The sequence below is a fragment of the Mya arenaria genome, chromosome 10 (genome assembly GCF_026914265.1).
Source record: "Mya arenaria isolate MELC-2E11 chromosome 10, ASM2691426v1".
NCBI lineage: Eukaryota > Metazoa > Mollusca > Bivalvia > Myida > Myidae > Mya > Mya arenaria.
The window spans coordinates 29504232-29522860 of NC_069131.1; the positions used below are offsets into that span (position 1 = coordinate 29504232).

Sequence of the window (18629 nt, forward strand, 5' to 3'; positions counted from 1 at the left end):
TTATTAATGTATTATACGAAATGAGATTGTTCTTGCTCTTTGTCATGAATCTATTTTAATTTTTAATTAAATATTTACTTAAAATCTTACATTTTTAAAACAGCAGTATACGAGACGTATCAAAGCTTACTGATATAATAAAACTAGTAATATGTTCGTGTTAATACGAGTTCAACCGTTTGGTAGTGATGCAATTTAAATTGTTAGTTAAAAGACACCGTATTGTTACCGGTATTTTTCAGCGGGATACAAGTCGCGAGCTACTATGGCTAGAAGAGATACACAAAACACACGGGGCTGTGGAAACTACATCACTGAAGCAGGCTGAAATGATAAACAAAGAAGGCAAGTACGTCTTGGAGGCCGATGGAATGAAGGGCTACTTCCACCAGGTAAAGTGTTTGTGTTTTATTACAAATGATGCATTACCAATAATTTTCGTAAAAGTAGTCTTAAAACCCGTTTAAATTCGAAAGGCACGCACTATTTTGTGTTATCCAATTTTCTCATTTGCAATATTAGTGATAACTGATATATTTCAATGACGTGTTTGTTCGTCCAGTAAATGCGTTTTCGTTAAGTAATTTTAACGTCTTAATATATTATGAGCTTAACGAGAACATGCCTGGAATTGGAATGTTTACGTTTGTCCCTCTTTTATGTTTAAACTATAATCAAATGTTCTGTGACTATTGCACTTTATGCAATGACTGACTAACCCTTATTGTTTATTTTATATTGAAAATACATTGTGTATTACTTATATCTTAAAGTACCATTTTAAATATTCAGTGAATTCTTTATAAGCTTTTTTCTAACGTTGCTTTATGGTTAGTACAGGTATGAAACTTTTAAGCAGTATGTGGTTGTGGAGTCGAAAAAGATAGAAATCAGTGTAACTTTGTTTGGGTCCATCTAAGCTGGAGGATTTTCTTCTCGAATCTGTATCATTATTAATAATCATGATTTCCGTTGTAATCCTCATTTATATTCAACTACCATGTTGAAGGGCAAGCATTACTACTGTTCAAATGCAGTTCAAAAAGTATTAACATGCACATACCACTAAAGGGGGGAGGTCTAAACAACAAACTGATTTAGTTATTCCTTGTAGGGACACCGCTCCTTATAGAACTATGTCATAAAAGTACACTGCCCTGCCATTCAAAGATGATTTATTCAATACCTTCTTGAAAAGCTATGTGGCGCTCCCATATGACGTTAGATAGTACATACTTGTGCCGACATGAAATCAACTTAATCCCGTTAAAGCAATTTAGTTCCGCATCTCCCTGATACAATGCTGTATTGAAAGTTTTAATGTCTTTAATTTGTTTTATACTGATTTGTTTTATACTGAGCTGTATCGCTTCGTTGAAAGCCAATATAATTACGCTTGGCTAGAGACCAGCAGCTGGTTCATTTGTTGGTTTTGTGAAAGTAAAAGCAAAATATTTATGTATAGGTCAATACTTACTGTTGGTCTATCGAATTGCGTTTATGTGCGAATTGGCCAAAAATATATCATGTTGATATCTTATCCAGTTTGATCCAATTGACTGTTACTGTTCCCTTTATGTGGTACACCAAGACCACTTTCTTCAGGCATTATCATTTAGAGTCTTTGCCCGACCGGTTATATAAAAATGCATGCATTGACCTTCTATTTTCGCATTTATACAATAAGTACCTACGTGTTTCAATTATTAATATCGCTCATCAATATTGAAATATTTTAACAGTTGACAGTCGAAAAGGTGTTAAAACTTATTGTCCCGAAAAGTGAGGAAACCAAAAAATTGAAGACGTACTCATATTCCGAGGTAGAAGACCTTCAAAGCAGACTGATGCTTGTTATGGGGAAATCCGAAGCAGGCAATATCGACGTGGATAAATTTGTAGACGTAAGTGAAATTGCATAACGATGTAAATACTTCAAATAAGAGCTCAATACTAAGTGCCAAAGTCCAAAATACAGGTATTTCAAATTATGATAATTTATCTATAAATTGAAATCGGTTATTAAATAACGTGGACAATACATTGCACAGATTCTGGAATGTAGTTATATTTCGCGACGTCTAGATTCAAGTATTACTTATATTTTTATATCCGTACAACATCATGAAAATGTGGTCAATAAAATAATGATTCCGAATAGTTTGATTCCAAAATGGTATGTGCGCCCGTACCGTAAGCCGTTTGAAACCGTACCGGAAATGAATTTATTTTGCTCAAAATCGCGAGCTCTATTTGAAACGTTGGTAAACATGTAATTAAGATTGTGTCAGTAATGATATTGTATATATAGAGGTTGTTTGACAATTGTTAATCATAATGCAAGATTGAATTTGGGAACATCGAACGACTGATGAATGATTATTTTGCATGGTGATAGCTTGATTCTGCAAATTTTTACTAAATAAAGATAAGAATTAAAGAGAATAACGCAGAGTAACTTATGTGTTGGCTTTCGCTTACAAATGTCTAAATATTCATGATATCATCTTCAATACCAGATAAAAATGTAGTATATACATTGTTATTATCTTCACTGCCAGGTATATGTGCAATAAATACAGTATATCATCGTCATTACCTGTCATATTTGTAGTCTATGCAGTATTTTATCTTCGGCAACAGGTATGAGTGTAGTATAGTCAGTTTTATTAAATTCGCCAGTAGTATACACAATATTTTATATTCGCAAACAAGTATAAGAGTAGTATACACGTTTAATTAATTTGCCAACAAGGATAAGTGTAGTACATATATACATTATATTATCTTTTCTACCAGGTATAAATGAAGTGTATACAGTATATTGTCTTCGATACTATGTATGTGCGGCTGTAGACAGTATTATTGGTGAAGTTTGTTTATTTTTTTTTTGCTTACTAAAATATCTTATATTGGGATAAAGTTGGTTTATTGCAACATTTTCTTTCGTTTCTTAAATAGATTCTGAACAGCCTAGTTCGTCTCGGAAACGTATTTATTAAACTATGCTCTGCCGGATGTGTCCTTTTCAACGACCTTAAAGCTACATTCCGTTGCAACGCAAACAAGAAAACCTGCTTGACTATGCGCTTTGGACAAAAAAATGATCTTCTAATGCTAAGGGTGAGACATTTTACGAAATGACTGAACTTTGGTCTCAGAAAAATTATAAGTAGATAAGTAATTAATCATAAGCCAATTGGTGTTTTTCTTAACTTGTTCTAAGGTGGACATATATTTTATTTTATGAATATGTTATGTGAATAATTATTTTTCAAATTTCAAAATTAATGTGTACATCACTTTCTATTCGATTCTCCATTTGTTATACACACCGTGTTAAGGATCTATGTACATAAATGATGTAAGTAAATGTAATTGAATGAAACCTAATGGATTACACATTGTTTTATATAAGGGATGCCAATCTAGAGAAGATAACTTGGACAAAATGATTCCCGCTGTGGCAGAATGCATGGAATCTTGCCTAGCGCATTGGTACAGCTACATAAAGGAAACTCGGAAGAAGTATTTTCACCTGAACTTTTTCACCATTGATCAACTAGTGATACTGCAGAAGGAACTTGTGCAAATATCATCTAGCAAAACACCGCTGATGGCAATATATGACTTATTGTCGAATGTGAAATCTAACTGCTGCCTTGGTAATCAATTAGATCACACCATATTATTTATTTCATTTCAATCACCTTCGCACAACATTCTCATTTAATCGACAGTTCTTTAGCGTTTGTTGTTCACATTTAGATTTTTTCATTCCATGACAAAATCTGTATCCACTTGGTCATAATCAACAATAACATACATATCGTTACCAGTACCGATCTTGGAACTACAAACTTTACTTTCTTCATTAATCTTTTAAATATCTGGGTCATTAATGCAGTAGAAACTAGGGAAAAGCCATGTATTTTAGCACATACTTTGACGACATTATTTGTTTAATTTGCACACGTATTAAAAGTCATATACTGGTTGAAAAGCGAAGATTGTTAAGGTCGGGTTAAAATTTAAGTGATCAGATCAGATGTATCGTTTATCAGCTTAGAACACTCGAGGCTAGTAAATTTCGTAGTCGTTAGAATAGCAAAACACATCTGTGTTAATTATGCAATTGCTGATGACGATAACTTATATGATGAGGTAATAATTAAAGAGTGTAGTTTGCGATAAGATATGCAAGGTGACAAGAGAGCTCAGTTTGTAACGTCCCTAGTTAAAACCCCGGTGGTCAGTGGTTCGAGCCTCACACAAGGCGCATTTTTGTATAGGTTAAATATTTGTATATGGAACCCAATCGTATTTGCTATGGGCCATTACAAAAGTTTATCACTGAAAATATACATAAACACAAATAGGTTCCTCGGGAGAATCTAGAATAGCAAGCTAGATATGCTTTCAGATATTTTATTTTTGTCCTCCATATATATATATATATATATATATATATATATATATATATATATATATATGTGGTAAGGTGTTAATACAGACACACTGTACAGAAAAATGTACAATTCGTATTCGGGATTGGTGATGTAAATTAACAGATAAATACTTTGAACTGAATTCGTGTGGTACTTGATTTCAAATATAAATTAAATAACATGTTTGTGATTGATACAGTTTTATAACATTAACATATTTTGTTATTAAGCTGATTTAGTGAAAGCCATGGATCTTGCGAAGAAGGACATACAGACGATGGAAAAAGTGAAACAGCGTAACATGGGAAAAACAGGCGAGACGACAGAAGAAGACGAAATAGATATACAGAGAAGAGAGGAATTTGTTGAAAAATTATTAGCTGCATTACTAAGTGAAGACATTGCAAGACGATACGTGGATGAACAAATAGATATAACAACATGCGATGTGGACGACGGTAACTTTGTTAACAGCACTCTTTGAAGTTCAATAAATCTGTTTGAGTTCACTAATATATACAATGGGTTATTAGGTTCACAATAAAAACTTCATGATTTGCAACCTCAATACAGAAACACCCTGCAAGACAGAAGATAATTCTATAAAACCGATATTTTTCGTATAATTCGCGAAACTGATTCATATTACCAGAAAGGTGTCATATAGTGATTTTCTGTTTATTATATTCCTTTGCCGTTTCAATAATACAACGAACACGACAGGAATTCAAAACATCAAACATAGATCCTAATTAGAGCCACTTGACAAAGGCACAAACGGCAATAAACTAGAGACACAGACGTACAAAAATCACATACACAAAGTAAACTAAAAAAGTAGAGCTCGCACTCACCAACATAGCTTTAGCGATACAAGATGAGATTACCGCCTTGGAACGGTCTGTGGAACACGTGTTAAAACTAGTTGGCCATGATATTACTCCTATCCGAACATTAGTCAACAAAGTGTTTACATTACGAGTTAACGATCACGAGCGAGGAACGGAATACAAAAGAACAAACTAAATATAAAAGAAACAAGAATCTCAATTGAAAGATATTGTGATTCCATCTTGGAATAGTCAATGATAATACTTAGGATTTCACTGGGGGCTTGAACTGATTTGTATGGCCATTACCTCATCAAGACATGTTTAAACACTACCTTTAAATTAAACGATAAATTACTGTACTCCGAATTTTGAAATCAAAATGCGTTAATTCGCATTGAAAGTAGTTTTTTTTGAACGGTATCCTTTTTAATACCTTTCTCACTTCTATCATGAAAACTATAAATAATAACTTGAAAATAAAGGCGGCCATTTTATTTTCAGCGGTATTCTGGTGCATGGAAAATCAAAATGAAGAAGCAGAGATCACCCCTTCGGCTGAAGAACTAAAATTTTCAAAATGGTGCACCGGCGAAAAATCTTTGTCAACGTTGTGGAATGCGAAAATCGGAACATATGATTCTTCCAAGTATATTAAAAAATGCGATATTTGCTTTCATTTGAGGCTTAACATTTTGCATAAGCTAAGATTTTTCTAGGTTCTGTAGAGGAGTTCTAAAGGCAGTTTGTCTGTACTTTTTAAAATTTTAAATAGAAGCAATATTAGGAATGGCAGGTTGGTTGGGTATTTAAAACATTTTGGCACATAATAATTGCCTTTTCGTTTTATATTGGGATGTATTTCTCTTAACATATGCCTCACAAGTATTTATACAAGATGTCTCACCTAAAACAAACAGACAAATGGATCTGTGTAATCATATTTTCTAAATTACTAACCTGAAACAAAACTTGAACAGTATGGATTATTATTTTTCTCGAGAGGAAACTGAAACCTTTTACACACTTTTGAAAAGATCATGTTTAAGGTTTAGGTTACCCAGTTTTTTATGATTTTACTGTTTTCATTTGTCTCTAATATATTCAACATTTCAATTGAAGAATCTCTTATAACTCCTAGAACAATATTCATGTTTGATTTTAAGAAAAAATACATGTTTTTTTAGCAAACCTGGTGTCGTGGCCTTGATTTCCGCCTTGAAGGAGCTATGGGATTGCTTCCTGTCTTCAATCACTGATTCAACAGGAACCAGTGATTACCTGAACCTGGAGCATCTTGGAATAATACTCAAGCACTTAGCAGGAAGAGGTTAGGTTAATGCATTTTAATCGGATATCCCTTTTTAAAGTTCAAGGCATTAGAAACCAGGTTAAAAGGAATGGATTTGATATTTTCTTCCTTGGACACGCTTAAATGAGACAAAAATGCTTAAGTGCAAGATTTAATAGTATCCCCACAAACCATTCTTGTGTGTGTGTGGGGGGGGGGAATATCGTTGGCACATACTCTATTATTATTATGCAAATTTAATTCAGATGAAGCTGACATCAGAAGAGAAGTTCCCGCAAACAGCATGGAAAACGAACCTAATGTGATCCTTTGTAAATCAGGTACTTTAATACATGCATTTTTTTACGGCATGCCATTGTTTGAAAAAAATCGCAGACGACAGGTATTTAGATTCTACGCCATTGATTTATATTGATGTGTCTTTGTAGATGAAACCTTAACAACGGCTTTGTCGATATACATGCATAGTATTGAACAACCGCTTCCATCTGCTGACGAGGTTTTGCTATGTACACATACAACAAACAAGGAAGAGGTGAAATTGTCAATTATTAAATTGATTGAATGATTCCCAAGATAAGTCTATCCAGTACTTAATAGATGACAATTATCAGTGGTAACTAGTTGACACAAATATATTAGGTTATTACTCTATTTCGAGTAAACGACTTAAATCAAAACGCTTACTTAAACGGTTAGTGTTGCCAATTTGAATTTTAGCACAAACACATAAATATTGCCCGCCATTACATTTAATTCAGATTGAAATTTTCTTGAGACGAGCAATGAATGAGCAGAAAGGGAAATTGCATTGTCTAGTCAATGCAGACCTCCTTGACTTTGATGTCAGTGAAGCTGCAGGTCACTTTCTGGAGGAGTGCGTACAAGAGAAGAACTATAAGAGAGGTATGTATCTTAAAGAAATAACAATCTAGTTAAATTAATTCAATTTGAAACATTAGGATTTACTGAAACTAACTAAACTAACCGTTGTTGTGTTTACTTTAGACAACGCCTATAGGCTTTTCATTATCTGCCGACGTGACAATGAAAACAGATCTCCTCTAGTGTCTTCACTGCAAAAGTACATTCGAGCTGACATACCTATTGATGAAGTGAAATTGTCACAGTATATACTGTCCAAATTTTCGCTTAAACAGGGCGCGGATCAGACATTTGCATCAAATGTAGACGTTGAAAAGTAAGTATGATTTTTAATTGCAAACAATTTTATTACATTTTAAAATTACACCGAATATTTACACAGACTCGTAATCGGAGATATATTTTTTTTATTAAGCATTGGATCAACTACTGTGGCTTGCATGGTATGTGTTCTGTTAGTATATTTACGTTGTGATACTTAAAAAAGGTCAAATGCGAGAGCTGTCCTGTCGCAAAGAGCGGGTGTGGGGAAAAGTTTGTTTGTTAAAAGAGTTGATGAAAAATTACGGGCACATGTTGAAACTCAAAAGCATGTCGAGTTCAAAAGAGTCACAGTACCACTTCAAGAGAAGATAGTGGATTTGGACTATGTTACACGAAGTCTTATTAAACATGCAGCTGGACCAGAGATAAAGACTGCTCGATTGTTTCATATTGATATCTCACATGAGGTAAGGCACCCTATCATCTGAAAAAAAAATCATTTTCATTTAACCCGCTGGCGCATTTATCCTCTCGCAGACGCGTAACGATAGGATATGTTTGAGGGCAACTTAAAAAATCAACAAAATTTACTTCTTTTATCTTACACTTTATTTGCTAAAGTTGCCATGTGCGTTTGTATGTAAACCCATCTTAACGCCAAAATGCTTTATTCGTCCATAGTATATATAAATATTTGCTTTTTCCAAATGTCGAAAACGCCCGCAAAATGCTTCAGTTGTAGGCAAATTTATTCTGTCATCCTTTTACTTTATTGCCGTGTTCACGAATGAAACGGAAATAATGTCATACCTAAACGTCAATTCTTTTTTATCAACTATTGATATAATCATGATATCTGTTTTGTAATCATGACGGAGTATTACCATGCTCTAATTAACATGCACATGCTGAGCGCGTGGTAATGCTGGATATTAACCAGTTTAACCGGCAGTCCATCATCCATCCAGGCATGACTAGTGATTGTTTTCGCCCCGATCTTCGGAGCTTCTTTTGCGTTATTAGGAGCCATATGAAATTATGAAATTAAATTACGTTGACATTAATACTTTTAAGAACATTGTTTCAATATATATGTTTGATGTTTGTAGGTACAAGAGGGAATTGATAATTTGCTGTTCAATCTTTTAATTCTGAACTGCCTCAAAGAAGAATCCGGATTAGTGTGGAGACGCTCAGAATCAGATATCTATCTGATAGAACATATGCCAAAAGAGGCATCTACCGCAAAAGTCAGTCTTAGTTTAATCTTACTTATTCCATAACAATTTTTATATTTGTGACGAGTTGAACACTTTTTTTTGGCACGATCTCTCGCGAAGCTGTAGGTTTGGGTGAGAGAGAAATCGCAGAAGGCGGTCAAAACCTCCTTTTTCTGGCTAAATGGCCACAAACGAGTGTCAGGCCGAAAATTATACCTAGGATGCCTTGTTGATAAGCGAGTGCGTTAATAAAATTCTATTTGTTCCTTATTCAAGAAATAACACACAAAACGTATGTTTAGGATATTTACATGAAAGTTTTATAAATCCGATTAGAGAATATCAAGAGAGTAAAGATACCAAAACAATTAGTACACAGTTTTACGTTTGTTTTTCTATAAATAGCAACACATTCGCAAAAACAGTTGTCTTGGACATAATACTTCTGGTAAGACATTACGATTCTACGAAATTACAGCATTCAGAACTAAACGCAACGTCATGGTGGAAATGACGTCGTTCAAATTGTGCCCCAACTCATTGCGCGCTGTCGTTTAACTTTGAAGCAAGAGTGTGCTAAATATCAAATGGTATTTCGAAGTGAAATATCGATTTTATTGCACTGATACACCTATATAAATCACCGCAAAGCATTTGATAACAAGCGCTTAATGATTTTATCGTTTTTTTAGAACGACAAGTTGCAATATACTGAAGTGATGTTTCGCATTTTACCCCAAGTAATATGCAGGTCTCCAAATGAATGTCTTAGTGAATGTAAGACTGATAGCGAAATAAAAACAGGTAAATAAACGTTTATGTTGTATTCCAATGACATTTATTTTAATGCAATTATATAATTCATATGTAAAAGGTTTGTCCCTTTAGCAGTAAAAATACAACGACTGGATACGGGACAGGACATATAGTTTTCAATTATTGATGATTATGTGTACATATATACATTAACGGTTGAAGGGTTGGTATGAGCCGAAATGTTTTTTCTGCTTGGCTGTTTGGAACGTTATGATATATGAATGTTTACTGTCACGTTGATATAAAATCATTGACATTTGTTATTTACTATTAAGATTAATTCATCGTGATTTTTATAGATTTCGGGGCTTCATATCGAAACACCACTTTCACTTTTGTGGTGCAAATTTGCTTTAAATTGAATGCAAGTTCAACATTTATTTATAATGGTCTTTATCGTTTTACAGTGCAACTGTTCGATGAACAGGAATTTCGAAGTGATGTGTTCCAGAGGCCGTTCCAATACCTTAAACAAATCGACGAAAAAGTAAAAATGGTGGATTTCAATCCCATAAGCACAGTCGGGACACGCCAGGAATGTCTACAAATTTTGCTCAGGTACACCGTACTTTGCTATATTCTTAGTATTGTGGCAGTCATATAAAGCTATTTTTGTCTGGCGCCACCATCGTCGACGTCAGTGCCCTACGCGGAGTGATCTGTTTATGCCCGCTCTGAAACTATAACATGTGAAATCCAATATTTACCAAACGCATTTTTCAGCTAAGTGTATGACAGTTGATTAGCCCACATTAACACTATCCGCTCTATGTTTTAGCATTTATTATATATTTCTTTTCCATAGTTTGTGACAATATCATTGGGTTTAAAATCTCGGCAAAACTTTGATCGACAGCTTCACTGTATTATTCCCGCTGGAGTTTTGAGTCTTGATTTGTCAAGTCTTTATCAAATTTATTTTTCACTCGTACTTGATCTTGTATATTTTTCCGAAACTTTATTAAGTTTTATTCAGCCTGGTCGAACTACCAACGCTGCAGTAACGACCATTGAGTTGTCGAAATTTGACTGTATTTACTTCGCCCTCTCTTTACTTGAGCATTTTTAATCCAGTCTTTACAAAACTAAGTCTCATTGTTGAAGGCATAAAATCTTGACCTTTTTAATTGTCAAAATTTGACCCCATTTCTTTTGTCGGCTCTCTAACAAGGATTTATCATCGATGCCTTTCAAACTGTTTTTACAATATGTATTGGCATAAAATACTGACCTAGATCGATTGCCAGATGCAATGTCCCAAGATATACATGATCATACCTTTTGACAGTTTTTGAGTAACAGTTTTATAACTTTAGTTCATTCATTTTGTCCGCCTTCTTACTTCTGTAACTAGCAGTCGATGTTTGCCAAATGTTGTCACACTGTTAATAGCCGTGATATCTGCTGTCAATAAACAACAGCACACTCACAAATTTGGTCAATATTACCTTCTATGCTTCCTTACTCAATAAGGTTTGATCCAGTCTTTGGCGAATTTAACAGTTATGTTTATAGACATTTGTCGCATGTTTGCTTAAGATATTTGAAATCAGTTAAGAAACACATTATAATGTTCACTATTTTGCTTTGGTGTTAACAAATTAAAATTTTATCTAGATCAACACAACTGATGTCATCCATTGATACCTATATTTTATTTATGCAATTGTCTTTATATATAATTAAGTTAGATTTCCGTTTCCACAGACACTGTGGAATTCCTAACCCGTCGTGGGCAGAATTGCACCACTTTGTGTGGTTTTTAAACACCCAACTAATTGGCTTTGAGAATAACGCATTTGTGAGTGTTGCAGCGGCGGAAGACCTACCAGGATTTGGTCAATTTGTTTTAAAGTTTCTGATTCAGATGTCGAAGGTAGGTCAATAGTATACATTTCTTTCAAAGCCAGTTTGACCACGGTGCTTCCCCATTTACCGTCTATGTGGGTTAAATTTACCACTCGTACATCATTGTTACGTTTCATTGCAGCCAATTAGTTTAACATAATTATAAATGTTGGTGTAATAATCACAGACATAAGTTTTTGTACATTTCACAAAAACTTGCTACAAGCTGTCATGACTTTTTGATTATTTTTTCTTAAATATTTGACACCACTGCGACAGCAAATATGTCGCTACAACACATATGTGATTTAGACAATAAGGGATGGCATTAAATCAAGGAAAAAGTTGAAGCCGCTCAAAAATTTGTTTTGACATGAGCTGGGTTTTGGGATCATATCTGGATGTAGTGTTACGTTTGTGGAAAAAAATCTTACTTAAACGCAAATATTTACAGGCAGAATAAATATCGTGTTTAAGTTTTTGATAATCCGTGTCAAGGCAGCTAGTCATTACAATTCTGATATACTACTGCATCAAATCAATATGACTTACTTTTTGCATAGCTTTTTGCATATATATTTACATTTGATTGACAGGATTTTTCGAATCGTTCACTTAATATTGGCGACGAATCGTCAAAAGATGACCAAGGACTTAATTTAGAAACTTATGAATTACGAAGGAAATGGGAAAGCAGGTATGTATATGGACGAAAATCTTTTATGTGTCGTTATTGAACCTACGAAAACATTAACGATGCGCTATAATCGCATAAATGTTGAGAGTAATATATGTAACCACCTCTCAACCAACAGATCCGTAGTATGAGTGTTTTCTCTTGACATGTCAAAATGGACACAAGAACCGGTTCTATTCAAACAACAAACTTTTCACCCTTGAGCTAAATACACAATCATAATCGAAAAACACTAATCTACAAATATTATAAATCACAATTTTTATTTCTTTTTCAGTCCGCATCCATACTTGTTTTTCAACAGTGATGGGTTTTCCTTTACTTTTCTTGGATTTAACATTGACCCAGTGAATGGAAATCTTATCGACCAACAAACAGGTATCATCCTTGAGGAAAGAATCATGACAAGGCAATTGTATACTGCCCTCGTTCGAAATCAAGTTGACCTCCGTGAAGACTTCGATGCCTTAACAAGGTAAAATAATATTGCAATGAGTAGTTAGTATTTGTTGTTTAAATTGTATACTCAATCATTTGTTCACTTATATCTAAAAGTTGTTCATATTGATATTTTAAAAAACACACATGACTAAACGTATCTTTTTGCAATGCATTTCGGAAATAGAACAAAATCATAAGTGTTTATATCAAAGACGGGCTATAAATGTTATTTTCACATAACTATATACAAATCACTAGGAAATAGTTTTTGACCGGTCATGTTTAGTAGCTTGTTAATAGCTTGTTAATAGTCCAGATCGCTGGGGGTGTCTTAATTATTTACTATGCCCCCTTTGAATAAGAGGTGGTAGATTGCTTTTTCCGTCGGTTGGTAGACCAAACCAACTAGTTTGCTTGGGCCTAAAGTCCTCAAATTTGGCAGGAAGGTTTATCATGACCATTGAATTTTAAGGTCAGCGTAAATAATTGTCTGAAATATATATGTTCAAGATGTTTGTGAAAGGGGCTTGGTAATAATATTAGTCATTAACTCCTATTTATCATCTAGAACTGGTGAATAACTATACATTCTTTCCTCAAACATTTAAGGTCATGTTGGTCATAACCTTAAATTACCCAACATGCATTTAATGCAAAATGACAAATAGGCTTCTATTAGTAGATACCTAGATTGTTTACATCATCTCTCGTCCTCTAAAAATGGCTATGCATCCGACAAGGCCCGATCAGCTGATTTGTCATATGACTGTAACCACTCTTGTTTTGGTTCGTTTAACATGCCTTGGTATTGCTAGATTTGGTTACATAATTCATAAAAGAAAAGTCAACACAATATTCTTATTTTCAATTAATTAAAGTCTTGTTTAGTATACAAGTAGTCGAGCTACAGTGTTCGAACGCCTTGAAATGTACAAAGATTATCTGCAATCGTCATTAAATGTCAACTCCTTGCTAAAATAATGTTAGTAACAAAAATAATTTTACTTTCAAAGGAAAAACATACGTTCGTGTTACAATTCATTAAGGTAACGCATATGTCACGGTATGCAGTCTTTTTTCTTATTAGCATGATATTTCTCGTCAGTTATTGGTTTCATTTAATTGCGTTTTATTTATGTTTGAAGTAATGATTTTGCTATAAAAATCAATAACACATGAACATAATTATAACTCACTGCTACAGTTTCTGCTGTGCATAACGATCCGATGAAAGAATATTCAATCCCTTCGGATAAACATAAAAAAGACACTTCTTGCAACGGATATTCCTTAAAAAAATATGTTTAACCACGATTTGGACAATTTTAAATATCAGTATATAAACATGTATGTCTGGTGACCAAAGCATCACTTTAATCTTCAGGGAAAGGAAAATCGAGAAACTTATAAATGTCATGGGAGGTAAAAGGAAAACAGATCCCGATCCAACCTACGAGCTTACCACGGACAATGTGAAGAAGATTCTAGCAATCTTCATGCGATTCAAGTAAGTAAATGGTTCTAATGTACTTTTTGATGAAAGTTATTGCAAAATAATTGTATCAATAATTCATAAGGAAGTTAAGAGAAATGCCTCCCCCGAAAGCTACAGTAATCTAGTTAATTGTCAGAGATTAAAAAAATCCATAGCGAAACAGGATGACCAATAAGAGACAAGCAAGACAATAAATAAAGTTTATATATTTATTTACAACACCTTTATAACAGTTGTGGCAAACGCTTGGAAAAAGAAAACCAAGCAAATCAGAGTTAATTTGAGAGGCTTTAGCCATTTTCATTTAGTCTGATGATGATTTAATTATTCATAAATTGGTTAAAAAAGAAATACATACTTTGCTACGATGCAAACTTTTCTTAAAGTTTATTCTGGAAGTATTTTTCTTGACCTCCACGGGCTAGTGCAATATACACTGTGACAAAAAGTATTCTTTATAGGTGTGACATACCTGTGATAGTGATGGGAGAAACAGGATGCGGAAAAACTCGGCTCATCAAGTTCATGTGCTCTCTTCAAGTTCCAGACGATCTAGAACTTCAAAATACAGTTGTAATGAAGGTTTGTTGGTTACTGTCACGTCTACTTCAAAATACATAGAAGCTTAGTAAGCATTTTAGTTTGCAAACATATATGCAATCCTAGTTTGCAGGCGTGATTTCGATAACGTTTTAGCCACGACAATTAGCCCACATACACATTGCAAAGAAACCCGTGTGTTTATATATGTAGGAAATGTGCTTAAACCCGATAAACCGTTTCGTTTTTAGAAAATAATTAATAGTTATTGTTTCATGAATAAAACATTACTTTATACTCTACACTGTTCAGGTGCATGGGGGTACAACGCATGCGGATATTGCAAATAAAGTAGAAAAGGCAGACCAACTAGCGAGGAAAAATGCTAAACAGGATCATACTATTGACACCGTGTTATTTTTCGACGAGGCAAACACCACTGAAGCAATTGGACTTTTAAAGGAGATTATGTGTGACAGGTCTTTACATGGCAAACGTCTAGATCTTTCTCCAAATCTGAAAATTGTGGCTGCATGCAACCCGTACAGAAGGTGTGCACGTGTTTTTTTTTCAAAATGAAAATGCATCTTACATTTGCGTACAACATTTCATAAATGTGTTCCACATACTAATTTCAAATATTTCAAATAAAAGACATACTCCAATATTGAGCTTACGTCAGATTTGATGAGTCGAGCCATTGCTTTGACTGCCACAAGCACATCTTTGTATTTTAGTTACCATTGAATAACTTTAAAACAGTTATTGTTTGAAATGTATTAATGACAGTAAGTTTTACCAAACAACCCCTCCTCCCCCACCCCCGATCTTTATAAAAGTGGCTTAGCGTCTGATTGATTCATACCAGATTTCATCTTGATAATTGGGTTAAATTAGTTCATTTAGTATTAACTTAACCGAGAACCTAAACGATTTCAATGCATGTTACATGAATTATACAAGGATGAAATTGATCGGTCAAAGTATTATTGAGAGTATCATTAATTTTAATTTCTGTTTTGTATCATCGAGGTGTAAAATTGAATAATTATAATCCAATTATCCCGTTTCGAGTCGGTAACCCCAACATTTATTGATGCATGTTCAATCTGCATTTCATGAACTTAGAAAGTTCAATTTATGTTTTTTTCCGCCATCACATCAACGACATTACAAATTATACAGATACAGAAAAAAGTATCCACGAAAGCAATATGCAGCTTTAATAGCGTAATTTAAAAAAATAACATTTATGTTAACCTGACTTATCGCGTTTAAGGCATTCGGACAAAATGATCGAAAAACTAGAGCATGCTGGACTTGGCTATCACGTTCAGGCTGGAGAAACAGCAGATACTTTCGGACAAATTCCCTTGCGCCGACTGGTAAGATCTACTATAATTGTGCATTCCTTTTTGTAGGATCAAAACATAGTTTAGGTTTAAGTTAACGTAATTACTTGCAAGCTATTAAGTAATTTTAGAATGAACACTTAATGAATGCGCGCATGCCTTCGCATGTCCTGCCAGAAACGACCAACACAAATCCCGATGAATACAAGAAACATATGTACATATATAAGTGATGCTGAATGAATAGGACATATAAATACAGTAATTTATTGCAAACTAATCGAAACGTGTGTATAGTCTTACCGAAATCAATTTGATTCGTCGAATGTTTCAAATACGATAACTTTCAGGTATACAGGGTGCACCCTCTCCCACAGAGTCTTCGACCCTTAGTGTGGGATTTTGGACAGCTGACAATAGAAGTTGAGGAACTCTATATTAACCAGATGGTCAAACGTTACGTGAGTCCTTATATGAATTATATAAACATGTATATTCGATTACGCATCTATCTGTTCATATTCATGTACTGTGGTCAGGTTTTTTATGTTCAAGCCCGATCATAAAACTGTCATACATTGACATTTCAACTTGCGTATTTAAAGATGCACTCTTACTCCCTAATAAGATTTACCACAATAATACAATTGTTTTAATAGTCCGGGTTCCAAGTCCTCATTTTTGAGAAAAAAGTGTACGGCATGTTATACAATTTATTTTTATATGTCGTGTTAGGAGAATGTCTATTGTTTATGAAAAGTGCCTTTGGCCACATGGCGGCTCTTGCGAATTCGCTAAATTCAAGATGGCTTTCAAAATGGCGCCAAAATTTGTAATATGAGAAATAATAAAATAATAGGTTGATAAGATATTTTGAAAGTAAATATTAAAACCAAATTACTTTTAAATATATACATACACTCACTACTGTTAAGATTCAAGTTCATTTACATTTTTATATTTTAAAGGTCAAGGTCATTTTAGAGGTCAAAATGTAAATTTTGAGAAAAATACATTATCGGACTGGCTTCTTTCTTTTATTATTTAAAAATGATAATGTGTATCAAGCTTATATATATACCAAAGTGAACTGCTATGTATGTTCTTTCAATATTTTATTTTGAATGCACCCTATATGCTGTTTCCATGGAGATATTCAAAATGGCGTACAAACAGTCACTATTCAGAATAAGCAAAAATGATAAAAACAGATGGCTATTATAAATTGCTAATTCGGTAAAAATGTAATGTTTGACTATATGGAGAAACATTCTCGTGGATATGACTCCTCTCATAATGTTCTTCAAATTGACATACAGCCTTAACTACTTCAAGGTCAAGGTCATTTTTTTCAAGGTCAAATAATAAAATGTACCCGAAAAATTGATTTTTTCCCTGCAATATTGTTGATTTTTTTTTAAATTTATGTGTAGTTTGTGTCAAATGAGGCCGCAGAACTGCAATTTGTATGGTCCTTCATTTTAAACATATTAATTACGTAAAGGTTTTAGATTTTGTTGAATAGGTGCAGATTTAATACTATTACAAAGTGCCAAAAGTGTTGATATTGCTGTAAGAGTCTTAATAATAAGGCAAATTGTGCAAGTGTTACATTCTAAGTCTTAGTCAATAGTATATCTAAATGCATGGAATGCATCTATTTCATAATGTGTTTCATGTTACCATGCGTGAATGATCTCTTCAATGTCAATGTCAAGTTCATTTCAAGGTCAAAATACAAATACGCAAATCTTTAAGTATTAAGTCTATTGTCTATTTTCTTCTCTTTTTAAAGTTTACTATTGCATGTTCATTTACAACGTGTGATTGCAGAACTAAATATCATGAATATAAATATATATAATTATATATATATCAATATTAGGTCAGTTTTCAGAGAACAGTGTCAGAGTTTCTAAAAACAGTTTGGTGCCATAGCAGTACACGTTGCATAATGAAAGTGCAGAAATTGGCGTTACCATTAAGTTTTCCAATTAAATTTTTGACTATATACCTATGTCTTAAATCTAAATACAAGCAGTGTTTCTATTTCATAATATGCTTAAAATTACAAATAATGGTTATTATAAGGTCATAACACAAAATTGTACCTTGTTTGAGTGCTTCTTTGTTTTCGTCTATAAAATAACTCCGAAATCTGAACGGTAACCAGTAGGCGAATCCTAACCATAGAGTAACTTGAGTCAAGTAAATAAAATAAGCAATTCACTTATATACATGATATTTAATGACATTTTTCCTTGACAACAAATTGGTCACCATCTACACTAATTATTGAAATATATATAAGGTTGATGATACACTCATACATACCTTACTCTTAGAGATTGCCAATCTATATACTAGTTTTATCGTTTTGAAGATATTTCAAGCTCAGTTTGGTTAAAAAATATTGCCAAATTCTGTATTTCTACTTCATTTTATTTAATTTATACTAATGTGTAAAGAGGAAGCAGTTCT

At 33.5% G+C, this 18629-nt stretch overlaps 1 protein-coding gene across 2 annotated transcripts in view; it reads left to right on the plus strand.

Annotated features, from left to right (window-relative positions):
• The window catches only part of LOC128205637 (E3 ubiquitin-protein ligase rnf213-alpha-like), a 108420-nt gene that overhangs the window by 33046 nt on the left and 56745 nt on the right, over positions 1–18629 (plus strand). For both annotated transcript variants that reach the window (XM_052907441.1, XM_052907442.1), the window contains exons 21-43: positions 243–392; positions 1743–1904; positions 2962–3123; positions 3419–3665; positions 4679–4906; positions 5783–5927; positions 6466–6608; positions 6836–6910; positions 7019–7125; positions 7352–7496; positions 7599–7791; positions 7963–8206; positions 8849–8989; positions 9652–9763; positions 10183–10333; positions 11483–11651; positions 12220–12320; positions 12598–12795; positions 14146–14268; positions 14718–14838; positions 15109–15347; positions 16076–16181; positions 16499–16609. In XM_052907441.1, the coding sequence (XP_052763401.1) occupies positions 243–392; positions 1743–1904; positions 2962–3123; positions 3419–3665; positions 4679–4906; positions 5783–5927; positions 6466–6608; positions 6836–6910; positions 7019–7125; positions 7352–7496; positions 7599–7791; positions 7963–8206; positions 8849–8989; positions 9652–9763; positions 10183–10333; positions 11483–11651; positions 12220–12320; positions 12598–12795; positions 14146–14268; positions 14718–14838; positions 15109–15347; positions 16076–16181; positions 16499–16609 (3573 nt within the window). The remainder of the gene's footprint in view (positions 1–242; positions 393–1742; positions 1905–2961; positions 3124–3418; positions 3666–4678; positions 4907–5782; positions 5928–6465; positions 6609–6835; positions 6911–7018; positions 7126–7351; positions 7497–7598; positions 7792–7962; positions 8207–8848; positions 8990–9651; positions 9764–10182; positions 10334–11482; positions 11652–12219; positions 12321–12597; positions 12796–14145; positions 14269–14717; positions 14839–15108; positions 15348–16075; positions 16182–16498; positions 16610–18629) is intronic.